At 42.2% G+C, this 17096-nt stretch overlaps 1 protein-coding gene across 1 annotated transcript in view; it reads right to left on the bottom strand.

Annotated features, from left to right (window-relative positions):
* Positions 1 to 17096, bottom strand: part of SCRN1 (secernin 1) — a 59281-nt gene that overhangs the window by 29253 nt on the left and 12932 nt on the right. The window contains exon 2 of the mRNA XM_059074357.2: positions 10495 to 10654. Coding sequence (XP_058930340.1) covers positions 10495 to 10653 — 159 coding nt within the window. The 5' untranslated portion in view covers position 10654. The remainder of the gene's footprint in view (positions 1 to 10494; positions 10655 to 17096) is intronic.

Below are 17096 nucleotides of genomic sequence, written 5' to 3'. Positions count from 1 at the left end.
TGAGAGATTACAGAAGGGAAGGAGGAAGAGATCTTTGCTGTTTAGTTCATGCTATATCCCAAATCTGGTATATAGTAGGCATCAATAAACCTTTTTTTGAATGAATGAATGGATAAATGAATGAACTAATGAATAACAAAGGTCGGAGGGAGCATATAGAGGTTCAAAGGAAAGGGAACACAACCAAGTGGGCAGAGGTTTTATCAAGTGAATGACATTTAGGTTGATCTTGAAAAGTAGGCCAGACATCGAGGTATTCCAGACAGAGGTAAGAGCCTTAAAAGAGAAAGGGGGGGATGTCAAAAATGTGTTCATGGTTCAGGGAGGTCCTCTACCCTGCCACTTAGGGGAGCTACGATGGCACTGAGTCACAGGACTGCAAAAGCTCAATAAGTACTGACAGATAAAAATGTTGAACACTGAATCCAAAAGACCATATGGTCTCTGTGGGAGTCCAAAATACATGCAGCCAACCTGACACTTTTCAGGCCAAACTTAGAATCATGATGAAGGAAGGAGATCCCCAACTAGCCAGATGGGCTAAATCAGCACCTCCCAAGCACCAGGCTGACAGCTGATGCCCCAGATCTCCTCACAGGCCACAGGGTCGGGGAGCGGGAGGTGCGTAGGTGTGCACCCCAGCCTTAGTGAGCCTATAACACATGCCCCTCGGGGCATCTTTGTCATGGACCACAGAAGCCTGGGCCTCACAAGGGCCCTTCTGTGGCTGCAATTCACACATGGTCCACTGGGTTTGAAATCTGTCTAATCACACCCAGGTGTGAGAGGGAGTAGGGAGGATGGACACACTTATCTCATAGAGATCAGTTATTTAAAATCCCAGTTTGGGGGCTTCCCTGGTGGCACAGTGGTTGAGAGTCCGCCTGCTGATGCAGGGGACACAGGTTCATGCCCCGGTCCAGGAAGATCCCACATGCCGCGGAGCGGCTGGGCCCGTGAGCCATGGCCGCTGAGCCTGCGCGTCCGGAGCCTGTGCTCCGCAAAGGGAGAGGCCACAACAGTGAGAGGCCCACGTACCACAAAAAAAAAAAAAAAAAAAAAATCCCAGTTTGGGAGCAAACCTCACAAATAAGGAACATTTACACAAGATGTAACGAGTTAAACTTTGTAAAGTCAGCCATCTAGAACACGAACTCCGCAGGCAGTCATTTTCTTAAGTAAAATTCACTGACAGTCACAATTTCCACATTATTAACAAGGCAGAGAACAAGTGGGATTTGAGGTAGCAGGAAAGTTTCTCTGGAGGGAAAAAAAAAAAATCCAGAAGTACCTGAAATTTTCTTTCAGCCTGGAAAAACAATTTAGTTCTAAAATCAAAAGTCCTAGCCAAGTTTCTATGAGAAAAAAAGAAAAGAGAAAACGTTCACCACTCAGAAGATCAGTCTTTACAGGGATAGTTCTGGCCTCACTTCCGTGATTAAGCTGTTCAAGGGGGCTTCAGAAAAAGAGGAGCAGTTCGTCTTGCTGCCCCATGGCCACACCCACCCAGCCTTTAATAAAACAAATCTGTCAGCTACTGTGACTTCTGGGGGCCAAGGCCACACAGCAGCGTGAGAATGCCCAGGGGCGTGGTGAGGCACACTTCTAAATGTCAGCCCTGCCTCCTGCTAATCACTGAGGTTTTAAACGTATTACCTGCACTGAGCTTGTCGCTCTCAGGTGGCTCCTGGGGACACATGCCAGGTTGGAGGATGGAAAGATAAACCTTGACAAGGCCCCCGGAGACAAAAACAAATGACAATTCTTCTTCAGGGCAAACCCTTTATTATTTTGTGTGATGGTGTCCCAAATGAAAAAGCAAAATCAGCGTCATGCTGTCGCCTACCCCTTGCACATTCCTGCACACACTATTTCTGGATATCACCCGATGAAAGGGGAATAGAGACACTCACACAATAGACGCTTCAATTAATGAAACGCAATCATTGTGCCTTTCCTACTGTACTCAGATGGTGAACACAATCCTGGCACCACCAGCGAAAACCACTGTGAAATGAGTTGATGAGTCAGCCAGACTTCTTAGGGTGGGAAACAAAGGTAGGGAAAATGGGATGCTTCAGGGAAATAGTTTTAGTTTTAGAAAATTTGTGACTCTAAAGCAGCACTGCTAATTATCACTGAGGTTGTTCGTTTCTTAATTTTTTTATTCCAGTGTCCTGCCTGCTACTTGACTGGTTTTTGAAAATGTGCCCTTAAGGCTCATATGAGTCTAAACAAAGACAAAAGAAGATGTTGACCACACTTTAGAAGAGCTGCTTTTTATTCCCCTGAAGCTGTAAGATCTTTGAGGATGGACCATGCAAAGGTCTGGCGTCAGAAACAGGACTGGGAAAGGGGACGTGATGGAAGGAAGCCCCCTGCCGAGCCACCCTCCCACGGAGCAAGGGAGACGCTCTGACCCCCACAGAAGGCTGGGGACTCCTGCTCCTGGGGCTGAAGAGAAGAAAACAGGAAAACAGGAAGAAAGGCACACAATCTACTTAGTGGCCATGGAGCTCTGGTCAGATTTCTTTGATTCCAGAATGACCTGTGCTCTCCTGCTGCAGGAGATAATCTTCAGAATCAACATTCAGGACCCACTCCCTGCCCCACCATGTACACACACACACTCCACACACCACAAATACAGCCACCACCTAAACAATGATACTAACAGCACCACCAGCTATCATTAATTGGTAATTTTCTACTCTTCTTGCAAATATTTTCATTGGGGAAGAAAAGGGAAATGATCTACTAAAAACCCACCCCAATTGTGAAAGTTGTATAACCTCACTGAGGATACTAATCCCACAATGAACTTCATACAGTAGAAAATAAAAATAAATTAAACCTAACTTACAAAGAAAAGGGAACAATGAATTCTAAAGGAGAGAAAAATGGAGGTGAGGTTTAATATATAATAATAAGAGAATCTTTCAAAAAACATTATGTATCAAACCTGACTTGGCTATCAAGAATTCTGCCTCCGTAAACTGTGGTATAATTACACTTTTGGGCACCAAGTATGACTCATGTAAACTATAGTTGAAATCCATTGTTTTTTCCAGGAAAATATTCTAATGTTGGATCCATTTTTTTCTTAAATAGAAGGTTTAACCATTTAAGAATAGACCTATACCCATCCATGAGCACAGATGCACATCCACACACACACAAATGCACCCATGCACACACACAACATCATAATCCAGAAAATTATTCATCTGATTCTTCAACACCCCTACCCATAGGGAGAAGCAGGGCCTGAGGTAAAGGGAGATGAGTTCTGTGATGCACAGCTAATAGCATCCTCAGAGAGGACACAGGGGATTTCACAAATTGATACATACTTATCCATCCTACTCTGCAACCAAAAGAGGAGTTGTTAAAAACCCAGAATCCGGGCTTCCCTGGTGGCGCAGTGGTTGAGAGTCCGCCTGCCGATGCAGGGGACGCGGGTTCGTGCCCCGGTCCGGGAAGATCCCACGTGCCGCCAAGCGGCTGGGCCCGTGAGCCATGGCCGCTGAGCCTGCGCGTCCGGAGCCTGTGCTCCGCGACGGGAGAGGCCACAGCAGTGAGAGGCCCGCGTACCGCAAAAACAAACAAACAAACAAAAAAAACACCCAGAATCCACAGAAGAAAGACTAAAGAACACAAAATAAAATGTTCCAATCTGCCAGCTGTGCAGCTGAACAAAAAAATGTGCAGTGTAATTTTAGAAACTGAGGAACTCTGTGCTGGAGGACCCCATTTCTTATTCCTCCATCTCAAGCAAAGTGAACTGGACATAGAGTAGATGGTAGATGGACAAGCAGACCGATGGAGAGACTGAGTGAAAGATGAAGGGTAAGAAAGGGGACGAACTGGATGAGAAGACCGCCTGGTAGGATGGACCAGCTGGAAGGGTGGGTAGGTGGGCAGATGAGCAATCACAGTGACTCTTTTTTTAAATGAAACCTCCATTTAAAAATTAAAAAAAAAAAAAAAAAACACAATTTTATTTATTTATTTTTTTCTTTTGGCCGCACCTGACGGCATGCAGGATCTTAGTTCCCTGACCAGGGATTGAACCCGTGTCCTGTGCGGTGGAAGCGTGGAGTCTTAACCACTGGACCACCAGGGAAGTCCCACAGTGACTTTTTGTACATGGTTATTCTCAGAAAATGGACTCCAGGGACTGCAACACTCATGTATGAGATTTCTAGGGAAACTGAGGACTATGTATGTTTAAAATGTCATGAAATGGCTGAGGAATAGATGGGTTTTTATGAGGAGTTCTCACTCTTCAAAGTTAAACTTTTTCTGTATGCTAATGAGGACTATTATGAAAGTTACATTATAGTTATTATAGCTCATAGGCCCAAATATGGAAAAGAACCCGTCATTCTGTACTTGGGACAAAAACAGGGGAGGGAGACAGGTGTAACTGTTGGGGAATTAAAGGGATAAGAGTAAGTTTGAAAAGCAGATTTAGCATGTGCTAAAGATAGAAGTTTGGGAACTGACACCTGGAGTTACAGAAACTCTCAACACTGGTCGATTGTTTTTTCAAAAGAAGAAAAAAACCTCTCTCTGCACAGTGTTCTCCTTGGAGTTTACAAAGTGCTTTCACATGTTAGCTCACACATGCTTTACAAGAACCCAGGAAGGCAGACACAGAGGGTGCTACGATCTCCTTCTGGCAAATGAGGAAACTGAGTCTCAGAGGCTCAAAGGCCCAAGATGCAGTAAATGGGGAAGGCAGGACTAGAACCCAGGACCCTGCCTCCTGAGCCAGAACTCATCCCCCTAGTTTCAGGTGATTGTAAATTTCAATTGATTTATAATGATAGAACACACTTAAAATGCTACATGTTCATAGAAGGGTGGCAGGTTAGAGGGAGGAGGGGATATTGGTGCTGGTGCCTTGAAGCATGCATAGGAGTCTGCCAAGTAGATGACAAGAGGGGAGAGGAAGGACATTCTCAGCAAGGGATAGAAAGAACAAAAGTACAGAGAAATGCAAGAGTGCTGTTTGTTCAAGAAATGACAAGCAGCTCAATATAGCTGAGGCCTACCATGTAAGTGAGGAGAGGAAAACTAAGTATGAGGATAAAAAAGTAAGCAGGAAATTGTACACCCCTTATGGAGATCAATTATTACAAAAAATTTATCCTATGACCCAGTGATCCTACATCTGGAAGTGTATCTAGTTACTGTACCTACACATGTACAGAAAGATTTATGTACAATGTTCTTCACGGCTGTACTTTCTAGACCAGCCAAAAGTCCAAGTATCCACCAAGAGAGGACTGATTCAATAAATTTTGGAGTATGTCCACAATAGACTACTATCAGCTGTAAGAAAAATAATAATAATCTCTATGTTCAGCAACAGAAAACTCTTTAGAAAATGTTACTAAACAAAAAAAGCAAATTGTAGACCTTTTTATAAGTTTGAAATTATACATTAAAAAAAAAATCAAGTCTCAGAATAGTGTATATCATGTGCTACTTTCATAAAAAAAGAAAGGAAGGCTACATATCCATATTTATTTGCAGTAGTTTGCACAAAACACTGAAACAATGGGCAAGAAAATAATAGAAGGGATTACATAAGATGTGAATCAGGGGCTTCCCTGGTGGCATAGTGGTTAAGAATCCGCCTGCCAATGCAGGGGACACGGGTTTGAGCCCTGGTCCGGGAAGATCTCACATGCCACGGAGCAACTAAGCCTGCGCGCCACAACTACTGTGCCTACATTCTAGAGCCTGCGAGCCACAACTACTGAGCCCACGTGTCACAACTACTGAAGCCCACACGCCTAGAGCCCATGCTCCACAACAAGAGAAGCCACCACAGTGAGAAGCCTGCACACTGCAACCACAAGTAGCCCCTGTTCACCACAACTAGAGAAAGCCCACGCACAGCAACAAAGACCCAATGCAGCCAAAAATAAATAAATAAATAAATAAACAAACAAATAAATAAATAAAAGATGGGAATCAAGGTAGACAGGAATAAGGGGAGATTAAGACTGCTTGCTGTAAACCTTTTAATGTTATTAAATCTTTGAACCACACCAATATATCACCTATTCAAAATGTAAAATAACATTAAAAAGTATCTTTACCCAAATGAGTGGAAAATTTATGTCCATACAAAAACCTACGCACAAATTTTACAGCAACTTTATTCAAAATTGCCAAAACTCAGATGCAACCAAGATGTCCTTCAATAGGTGAATGGAAGAATAAATTATGGTTCATCCAGACAATGGAATATTATTCAGAGCTAAAAAGAAACATTCTATCAAGCCTGGAAGAGACATGAATGAATCTTAAATGTATATTAGTAAGTGAAAGAAGCCAATCTGAAAAGGCTACATACTATATGATTCCAACTATATAACCTTCTAGAAAAGGGAAAACTATGGAGACAGTGAAAAGATCAGCGGTTGCCAGGGGTTAGGGGAAGGGAGAGATGACCAGGTAGAACACGGAGGATGTTTAGAGCAGTGGAACTACTCTGTATGACACATACATGATATTAGCAATTGTCAAAACCCATAGAATATATAACACAAAGAGTGAACTTTAATGTAAACTATTGCCTTTGTTAATAATAATGTATCGATACAGCCTCATCACTTGTAACAAATGCACCATATTAGGGCAAAATGTTAATAATAGGGGAAACTGGGAGGCAGGGGGTCGCGGGGAGTTGAGGGGTTATGTGAGAACTCTCTGTACTTATACTCATTTTTCTGGAAACTTACATCTGCTCTGAAACTGTCTATTAATTTAAAAGGAAAGAAAGAAAAGTGAGCAGGGTGCCAATCAGGAGGAGTGGTGAATGGCATACAAATCAGCCCGGACTCTCGTCCTATCAACAGCCAAACATTTTTAAACAAGGCAATGACAAAGCTGTGATCTGGAAAGAAAATGCCGGTGACCCTGCAGGGAACAGAATTCGGGAGAAAGAGACCTGGGCACCAATAAGCAGATTAAAGCAGAAGGGAGATGGGGGTGGGTGTGAATGAGCTGGGGGCCGTGGAGTGGAGATGGGGACACAGGAGAGGAAGCAACAAGACTCAGTGACAGCCACCCCCGTGCATCCACAGAGGAGTGGGAAAACGGGGGTCAACGCTTCTGTCTGGTTTCTAGATTAGACAATGCGGCAGACAATAGCGCTGTTAGAGGAACAGATGAGATGGGGAAAGTGAATTTGGTTTTGGATCCGTGGAGTTATTTTACCTGCAGGGTATGGATGTGGAAACGTGCAGAGGCAACTCAGAACAGATATGCAACTCAGAAAAAAGGTCAGGGCTGCCTTAGGGACTAACTCTGGTATGTATCAAGCTGCACTTATTTATGCAAGGGGACATAATGTAACCTATAGTGTATTTGAGCATTAATATACCATAGGTTAACTAGTAAAAGGAATCTAGTCTATTTCCTAAAATGACTGTAACCGTGAGAGTAAAATACAGACTTATTTAACCTATTCCCCAAAAAAGAAAACAAATTTCTTCTAAAATATTTATTTCAGCCATATTTATAAAAGGCTTTGTGCAATATTGTAATTACTATGGCTACTAAAAAAATGACCCCAAATTTAGTGGTGTAAAACAACCGTTTATTATGTTCGTGAATTTGATGAGTCAGGAATCTGGACAGGGCACAGAAGGGATGGTGTGTCTCTACTCCATAGAGTCTGAGGTCTGGAATCACTGAAAGGTCATTCACTCACACATCTGGCAGCTGACACTAGCTGTAGGCTCTCCATGTGGGCCCCACCCCATGGTCTCTGTACGTGGGCTAGTTTGGGTTCCCCCCAGCATGGTGCCTAGGATCTTAGGGCTAGAGTTCCAAAAGAGGGAGACAAGTGGAAGCTGAATCCTTTTATGACCCAGCCCTGGAGGTCACACAGCATCACCTCCGTCATGCTTCACTGCATGATGCCATGGGAAGCCCTCACCAAGATTCGTGGCAGGGGTGGGGGGCATAAACCCTCCACTCCATGGAGGCGTGTCTATCACACTGTGAGAAGTACGTGTGGAATGGGATTTGGTATAGCCATCTTTGGGAAATTAAATCTGCCCACATGAAAATCAAAGTGTTGCTTCAGTTTGCATGACTCTCTGGGAAAAAGAAACATTTAGGGAAGACAGACAGGGAAGGTCAGTAGCAACGCAAACCAAGCCAACTTCATCCATACCGAGTCCACTCTGTTCCAGGAACAGAAAGAAACATTCAGATCCAAACAACATGGACATTCAAACATTAATGAATACCCATTTAAAAGCTAGCATGAACGCCAGAGAACCTAGCACTCTTTTCCGCCTGTATGAAAGGGAGGTCCCACTGAAGTCTAGGGGCTTGGACCAAGTTAGTGGTGCAACACGAGAGGCAAGTGGTTCTGGCGAATATCCTGTGGGAGCCAGTCTGCCACTGCCTCGACCACAGACTCATGCACTCTGCCTGTTCGTCTCAGTGTCTCTGTTAAATTCACCTCGCATAAGCAGCTCCTTGTAGAGTGCTGTTGCTCTGGTGATGCTTAATGCTTTTAAAGGATAGAAACAGATAAAGATTCAGATAAGAAAATGAAATACACACTGATGAATACCCACTTAAAACCTAGCACAATCACCAGAAAATCAGTTTATTTTGTAAAGCATAGAACATCAAAGAATACAGATTATGTCAGGGGCAAGAGTTTGTTAATCTACTAGCTCCCATTTTTTTCATCCAAATTCTTCATCCTTCAACAAACAATTACCATTTAAACACATACAACTAAATATACCATAACCAAGAAGTTTATTCCATGAATGCAAAGATGGTTCAACTTATCATTAAATAGGAAGAAAAAAATCAGGGGATTATCTCCATAATCACTGGAAAGATCTCTAACAAAATGTAACACTTATTCTTGAGGATTTAAAAGCAATCAAAGTATGAATTGATGTATACTTTTTAACATGACAAAACTATATAAATCTCTGTTCCCAAACCAGCATCTTACTTAATGTGGAAGCACTAGAAGCTGTCCCCCTCAGGTCAGGAACAAAGGCAAAGATATCCATTATCTCCCTCACTAATAATACTGAATCCAAGCTATAAGCCAAACAAACAAGAAAATAATTAGAGATGTAAGAACAATCAAACAATCTCTATTTGCAGGTTTTATAACAACATACCTGGAAAACCCAAGAGAATCAATAATAAAAGCTGACACAACCAATAAAAGAATTTAGTAAAAGAGCAGAATGTAAAACTAACATGAACTAGCCATCATGAGAGTCTGACAACACACTCTGGGAATATGAACAAACAGGCACTGTCTTACATTGCTGGTGGGAATGCAAAATGGTATGCCAGCTATGAAAGGAAATTTGACCATATCTAACAAAATTACATACTTACACACCCTGGGACTCAGAAATCCCATTTCTAGGCACGTATTCTAAAGAAATACTGACTAAACAGTTCTTGAAGCACTCAAAATAAGAACTGGTGGATAATTTTTAACATGATAAAAATATATAAACCAAGACCAGATACGGTGACAGATGCACAAGGTTATTATTCACTTCAGCACTATTTGTAATAGCAAAAGACTGGAAAACAACCCAAATGTCCAGCAATATAGGACTGATTAAAGTCTGATTACATCCACAGCATGAAACTCTACACAGCTGTAAACGAGGAATGAAGAATCTCTTTAGAGACCAGATGGAGTGACCTGCAAGATACAGTTTTAGTTGAAAAGAGCAAAGTGGAAAAAAGTGTATGTAGCGTGCTACCATTCATCTAAGAAGGGAGGAAAGGGACTGGGATAAATATTCATACGGATATGTATGTACATGTGTAGTTTATTCCATATATTAATATGTAATTTTTTTTTTTTTTTTTTTTTTTTTTTTTTTTTTTTGTGGTACGCGGGCCTCTCACTGTTGTGGCCTCTCCCGTTGCGGAGCACAGGCTCCGGACGCGCAGGCTCAGCGGCCATGGCTCACGGGCCCAGCCGCTCCGCGGCATGTGGGATCTTCCGGGACCGGGGCACGAACCCGTGTCCCCTGCATCGGCAGGCGGTCTCCCAACCACTGCGCCACCAGGGAAGCCCAATATGTAATTTTTTAAATGGAAGGATAAACCCCCAAACTTCCAAAACATGATAACCTACAGAAGAAAAAGGAAATGGAGTGAATGATACAAAGGTAGAAGCTAGACTTCTATGAATATATCTTATTTCATAGCTTTCAAGACTTTGGAATTGTGTAAATATTTTACTTAAGTATAAAGCATGGGCCATAGCAACGAATGTAGAATTCTCCATGTGACCCTGTTTTTAAGGCTATGAATAAACCTGAATGGAAACAGGAAGCAACAGAACCCACATGACAGTTCTGACTTGTGAGCAGGCTTCCAGGTTAAGACATCAAAGAGCTGGGCAAAGCCAGAGAAAGAGAATACATGTTAACTGAGAGACGGTAACACGTGACTTACCTCAGCCTTGCTCTCGGGTTCATGATCAGCTGCCGAGAAATACACAATCTCTTGCACTTCATCCCTGGGCCGAGCTGAATTTTTCCCAAATACCACCAGACCGTCCTTCGCACGTGGCGGGAAGGCCACAAAACAGTAACTTGGAGGAGCTAAAGCCATCCTGAAAAGAGAGAGATGCCAGAGAGAGAATGGAAGCAGGCCTAACACGGAACATTCCACCGGTGAGTTCTTCAAACATATTTCACCCACTAAGAGACTTCTAGTGTTGAACTGTGTGCAGCAAGCTCGTTAAGAGACCCCAGCTGGCAAATGAAGGTGAGGTGTCTGGAGTAGAATCACAGAACCACTGACACCAAATATTGTTTAGTACTCTGTGGGAATAAAGGATCTCAGGTTCGCAACAGACTGCAGTGACAGCCAAAAGTGCAAGGACGCAGGAGAATGGAAACGGAGGTTATTGTTCCAGACAGAAAACACACACGCTGCCATCTGTCACAGCAATACAAAAATAAATAAATATACCTTGTAACAGTGCACTACAGAAGTGCCTCTGATCTAGAGATACATGGCTGCCATATGATGGTTTTGGGGGTGGTAATGGGGAAATGGGTCTGGAAATAAACTGAAAGATAACCCCCTCTTTTATATATATATATCTTTCTCTACCTCATTGACATACACTCAAGCACCTTTTGGCTTTCCTCCCGCCTCTCTAGCTGCTCCTGGGCTGGCTAGTTCTCTTCTACTTGGCCATCGAGCATCCTCACTGCTTGGCCCTTCCTTCCTCATTTAATGCTCTTTTCTTTCTGGGAAAACTCATCCATGCCCAGAGCTTCGCTTGTCATTTACGAACCAGTGACCTACATATATAATTCCAGCTCAGTTCTCTCCTTGAGCTCCTGACCCACAGACCCAGCCTACCTGATATCCAAAGCTGAGTTCATCATCTTCCCTAAACTGGATCCCTTCCTAAGGTTCCCTGTCTCAGCAGCCAGCTTCATCAGCCATCCCACTGGAGCATCAGGAACTGTCCTTAACCGTCTGCTTCTCCATTAAAATATAAATGAGAAGTAAAGCAATATTCTCAGAAAAGCATCTGGGATTCAAAACTCAGCCTCGTCGTCACCTACTAGCTGTGTGACCTTGGGCAAATCACTTTACCACTCTGAGCCTCATGTTTTGCCCCAGCCCACAGATGTATCATGAGCATCAATGAAATGATTCTTGAGAACATATTTTGCAACTTGTAGAGGCTACGTGAGTATACGAGGTATTTTCTTTGGGTTTTGACCACTCAAATAGAGCAACGTCTCAAATTTTCTGTTGAGCAAGCCAATCAAAATCAACTCCCCTCTCTCATTACTGGACCAGTTATCAAGTCACAGAGTCAGCAACATTCTATGTTTAGAAACATCTTTGTGAGGGACCATATTGCTACGTCTACATCCAGGCTACTTCAGGGTAGTCTGTGTACACACACCCTGGGCTGTCAGAGTTCTTTCCTGGCAGTGCTTATGACAGGTCCCTCCCCAGGACACAGAGAAGTAAGTGGTCCATAACTCTGAAAATAATTCCCTCCTAGCTCAGGAAAATAGCCCCTAGCCCTTTTGGGGGAAAGAAAAGGCAAGAAGATAAAGAGACTCCAGTTCTTCCTCCTTTTAACCTTTCCCGTTTTCACAAAACCACATTACCTTCAAACTTGAGGGGTAGAGAGGAATAAACCAAGATTCTGTATGTGTAAGGAAGACCTACAATAATTATAAGATAAAATGCCTTTATAGAGGATTCCTAGAATTTGGAGGTGGGAAGAATTGCTGGCTGAGCCAAATAAAGTGAAACAGACCCAGAAGAAGGTAAGATAAGGAAAGAACGTGTTTTCCTATGTTTGTATGACTCTCATATGTAATAGGACTTCCCTTCTGCCCCCATTGTTGGGCCATGTCAAAAGTGCTGGTGTCTGACCTATGAGCAGAACCTTACTTTACTTGATCCTTAAAAACAGTAAAAATCTGGGACTTCCCTGGTGGTCCGGTGGTGAAGAGTCCACCTTGCGACGTGGGGGACGCAGGTTCGATCCCTGGTCAGGGAACTAAGATCCCACATGCTGTGGGGCAACTGAGCCCGCGTGCCACAACCACAGAGCCCACGCACCCTGGAGCCTGCACACTGCAACCAAAGAAGAGAAAAACCCGCACACCACAGCAAGAGAGAAGGCCACGCACCTCAACGAGGAGCCTGCACGTCGCAACAAAAGATCCTGCATGCCTCAATGAGGATCCCACATGTTGCAACTAAGACCCGACACAGCCAAAAATAAATTAAATAAATAACAGATAAATCTTTTTAAAAAAATAGTAAAAATCCACTGGTCTTGCATTTACAAGACGTATCTATAGAAAATAAACAACATGCGTGCATTTTTTAACATCTTTATTGGAGTATAATTGCTTTACAATGGTGTGTTAGTTTCTGCTCTATAACAAAGTGAATCAGCTGTACGTATACATACATCCCCATATCCCCTCCCTCTTGCGTCTCCCTGTCACCCTCCCTGTCCCTCCCCTCTAGGTGGTCACAAAGCACTGAGCTGATCTCCCTGTGCTATGCAGCTGCTTCCTACTAGCTATCTATTTTACATTTGGTAGTGTATATATGTCCATGCCACTCTCTCACTTCATCCCAGCTTACCCTTCCCCCTCCCCATGTCCTCAATTCCATTCTCTATGTCTGTGTCTTTGTTCCTGTCCTGCCCCTAGGAGTTTTTGACAAGCACTTATTCTTCAGCTTGGACATATGCTTGGTCAGCAGGTCATCTGAGTCACTTGACCATGATGAATACATAGGCAAAGGAAGCCCAGGGACATGTGGGCCCAGAGACGCTGGCTTTTCTGCTGAATTTTGGGAATGAGTGCGAATGCCAGAAGGGAGCAGAATTTTTATGTCATTTTTTTTTAATGTTAGATGAACCCATAAACTGTGTACCACAACCTGTAGCAAACTAGCCAAAGCTAATTGTCCATTACTTTTCCTGGATTACCATTCTACACAATGACTAGCCTCAGAGATGACTTAGCTGGATCCTTGTCTGCTCTCTAGATCAGTGCTGTTTAGAACTTTCTACAATGACGAAAATGTTCCATCTCCACTGTGTAATATGGTGGCCACCAGCCTCAAGTGGCTATTGGCGTGTAGTTAGTGTAATTAAGGGATTAAATTTTTAATTTTATTACAAATTTTAATTTATTTAAATTTAAATAGCCACGGGTGGGTAGTAGAAATCCTACTGAACAGAGCAACTTTACAACTTCCCAATAAACCCAGAAATGAAGACTTTCACATTGAGGTTTCCCAATGACCCCAAAAGTATTTATTTGTAAAGTCCTCCACTTATTCTATGACAAATCGTGCTATCACCCACATAAATTGAATTAGTCAAGAGGAGGTAGGATAATGCTACAAGACTGAGAAGAATAAACACAGGAAGTGGATACTGAACTCATCAGGTGAACTGAGTTTAAGCAAGCTCTTTTCTCCAGAAGCTAAAGGTGATCATAGCCCTAGAGGACAATTCCATTGCCCTTGATGTGAATCTCACATTCCTGACTCTGAATATACCCGGAAAGTGGCCCTCATTGCTACTGGGAAACCGCTTGTGTACTTTGTCTGGTCAATTCCTCTCTTTAACTCCTGAGTGAACTTTTGAGACCTTCACTTCTCTTCAAACTTCCAACCACTTCCTCTAAGTACATATCTCACCTCATAGTCCACAAAGGACAGATGGGTGGGGGAGTGAGACTATTCCAGAGGGAGGCTATGCAGGGTTGAAGGCCCTGTGGCTGGAGAAAGGGGAAGGAGCCATTACATCAAATAGCCAGTGTGGCTGAGCCAGAGGCAACTGGGAAGAGGCTGGAGACGCAGGGAGAGAGGCTAGTTCATGTTGGGTGTTGAAGGTAACGGCAGGGACTTTAGTGTCTGTCCCATAATAAACACTAAAGCCACCGAAGGCTTTTAAGCCAGGTTTTAGGAAGGACATGGAGCCAGTGCACACAGATAGCTTTTCAAAGAAGTTGGCTGTGATAGGGAGGAGACAGAGCAGTAGATGGAAGGGAATTTCATTTCTGTGTATCTACTCTAAGGATATGATCAGAAATATGGAAAAGATTCATGCACAGAAGTGTGCATTACAGCAGTATTTATACAGGTGAAAAACTGATGGAAACTTAACTGTCCAGCATCAGAGAAGTGGCTAAAAATTTATGCTACATCTATATGGTAGAATACTATAAAACCATTAAAATGTTTGTGAAGAGTTTTTAATTGCATGGAGAAATGGTTTGGGGAGGTGGGTGGGGGGTGTCCAAAATAAATTACCTTAGGGCTTCCCTGGTGGCACAGTGGTTGAGGGCCCGCCTGCCGATGCAGGGGACATGGGTACAAGCCCTGGTCCAGGAAGATCCCACATGCCACGGAGCAGCTGGGCCCGTGCACCACGACGGCTGAGCCTGTGTTCTGGAGCCCGTGAGCCGTAACTACTGAGCCCACATGCTGCAATTACTGGAGCCCGCGTGCCTAGAGCCTGTGCTCCACAGCGGGAGAGGCCACGGCAGTGAGAGGCCTGCCCACCACGACGAAGAGTGGCCCCTGCTCACCGTAACTAGAGAGAGCCCGCGAGTAGCAACAAAGACCCAATGCAGCCAAAAATAAATAAATAAAATAAATAAATTTATTTTAAAAAAATTATCTTAACTACATGAAAATATGCATAGAAAAAGACCAGAAGTGGTAGGCTGACCACTAAATTCTTTCTGTTTTTTTATATTTTCACTTGTTTTCAGTTTTCCTACAAGTATTTATACTTATATAATCACACACAAAAGATTTTAAAAAAAATAAACCCAGGGGATATTACCAATTTAGGAATTTTATTTTAAAGAAGAAATTTGGCTCTATTTCTATGTCCCAACATCTAAAATTTCAAAACTGGAAAATTCTTATTTGAGTTATAGTTAGGACAAGTTTTTATTCAGCATTATTATAGTTATTCTCTAGTACTTTGTTTTCCTTTTTTTTTTCTTTACAGCCTGCCCAATTCAGAGTTACTCAGGGAGTACACAAATTTTCATTACTATTATTTACACAAATAGCAGGCAGGCCTCCTGCAGTCGCCTCCTTAAACAGGACAAGAAAAACTGGCCCATCAGAAAGCCAATTTTCTGCTCACCCTGAGATGAAATTCTTTTGAAACTAATTCCAGGAATCTCAATTTTGTTCCCATTATTTGTCAAAATACTGGCTAACATACCAGATTTAAAAATCTGAAAAGTTAACTTATTTATATACTGTATAAAACATGCATTTTGAAATCTGTTTACAGGATTTTTATAAACTGTTGTTCATGTATGACACAAAAAACCGACTTTACCATTTTTCTCCCTTTTCCTTTATAATCTTATACAGCATTATGAAATGTCATAATCTCTTCCACAAAGAAAAATAAACTAAAATTTAATTAACTCCCAATCACACATGCTAATGCAGAAATTTATTGTATAGGGTTTTTTTATCATTTATATTCAGCTTTGGAAAACAGTATAACCATTCAATAATGAATTTTCTCTAACTACACTCTACTTAAACCAGCATTAAAATCAGTGAACAAAGCTTACTTGGAAATAAAGCCATGATTGATGGCTTTTTTCTTAACTTGCTTGCTCTGAGGCATAATTCTGAAGCTGTCTTCTGGGCCATGGGGATCCAGAGGTGGGGATGTGGGTACAGGGTTATACTACAGGCCTAAAACTGAACCCAGGAATGTCTAAAGCAGGGTTTTCCAAACTGCATGTTTTGGCCCTTTTGTGGGTTATGAAATCAATATAGTGGACAAGATCAGCATTTTTAAGAAAAGAACATGTGCATCTCACATAGTAAGAGTAAGCGCTGGTACAAGAAACTTTTAAGTTCAGATATACACATATAAGTATATGTATGTACTGGGTTGCAATATAACATTTCTCTCTTACTATGGCTTTCAAGTAAAAATCTTTAAAAGCAACAGGTTTAAAGAGCAAGTCTACTGAATAGGCTTCATTGCGGTAAATACCAATTAGGATTCTTGCCAGGTTAGCAATAAATTAATAGTTCCAATTAATGAAACACTCCAATTTAACCCCCATAGACAATTAAACTTACAGGTATTTCCTAGGAAGTATTTGTTAAGAATATTTCAAAGTACATTTATTTGTACTCTATGCTAAGTAGAATAAGCCAGTCCCCAAAACGCAAATACTGTGTAATTTCACTTATATGAGGTCCCTAGAGTAGTCAAATTCATAGAGACAGAAAGTAGAATGGTGGTTACCAGGGGCTGGACCAGGCAGGGGTGGGAGTGGGGAGGAGGACAGAGAGTTAGCTGTTTAATGGGTACACAATGTCAGTTTTGCAGAATGAAAAATTTCTGGGGATGGGTTGCACAACAACATGAATATTCTTAACACAACTAAACTGTACACTTAAAAATGGTTAAGACAGTAAATCTTACGTTATGTGTATTTTTACCACAATTAAAATTTTTTTAAAAATCAAATAGCCACATGTGGCTCAAG

This window comes from Kogia breviceps, chromosome 9 (assembly GCF_026419965.1).
Source record: "Kogia breviceps isolate mKogBre1 chromosome 9, mKogBre1 haplotype 1, whole genome shotgun sequence".
In the NCBI taxonomy this organism is placed as follows: domain Eukaryota; kingdom Metazoa; phylum Chordata; class Mammalia; order Artiodactyla; family Physeteridae; genus Kogia; species Kogia breviceps.
This window is presented reverse-complemented; position numbering and strand designations above follow the sequence as displayed.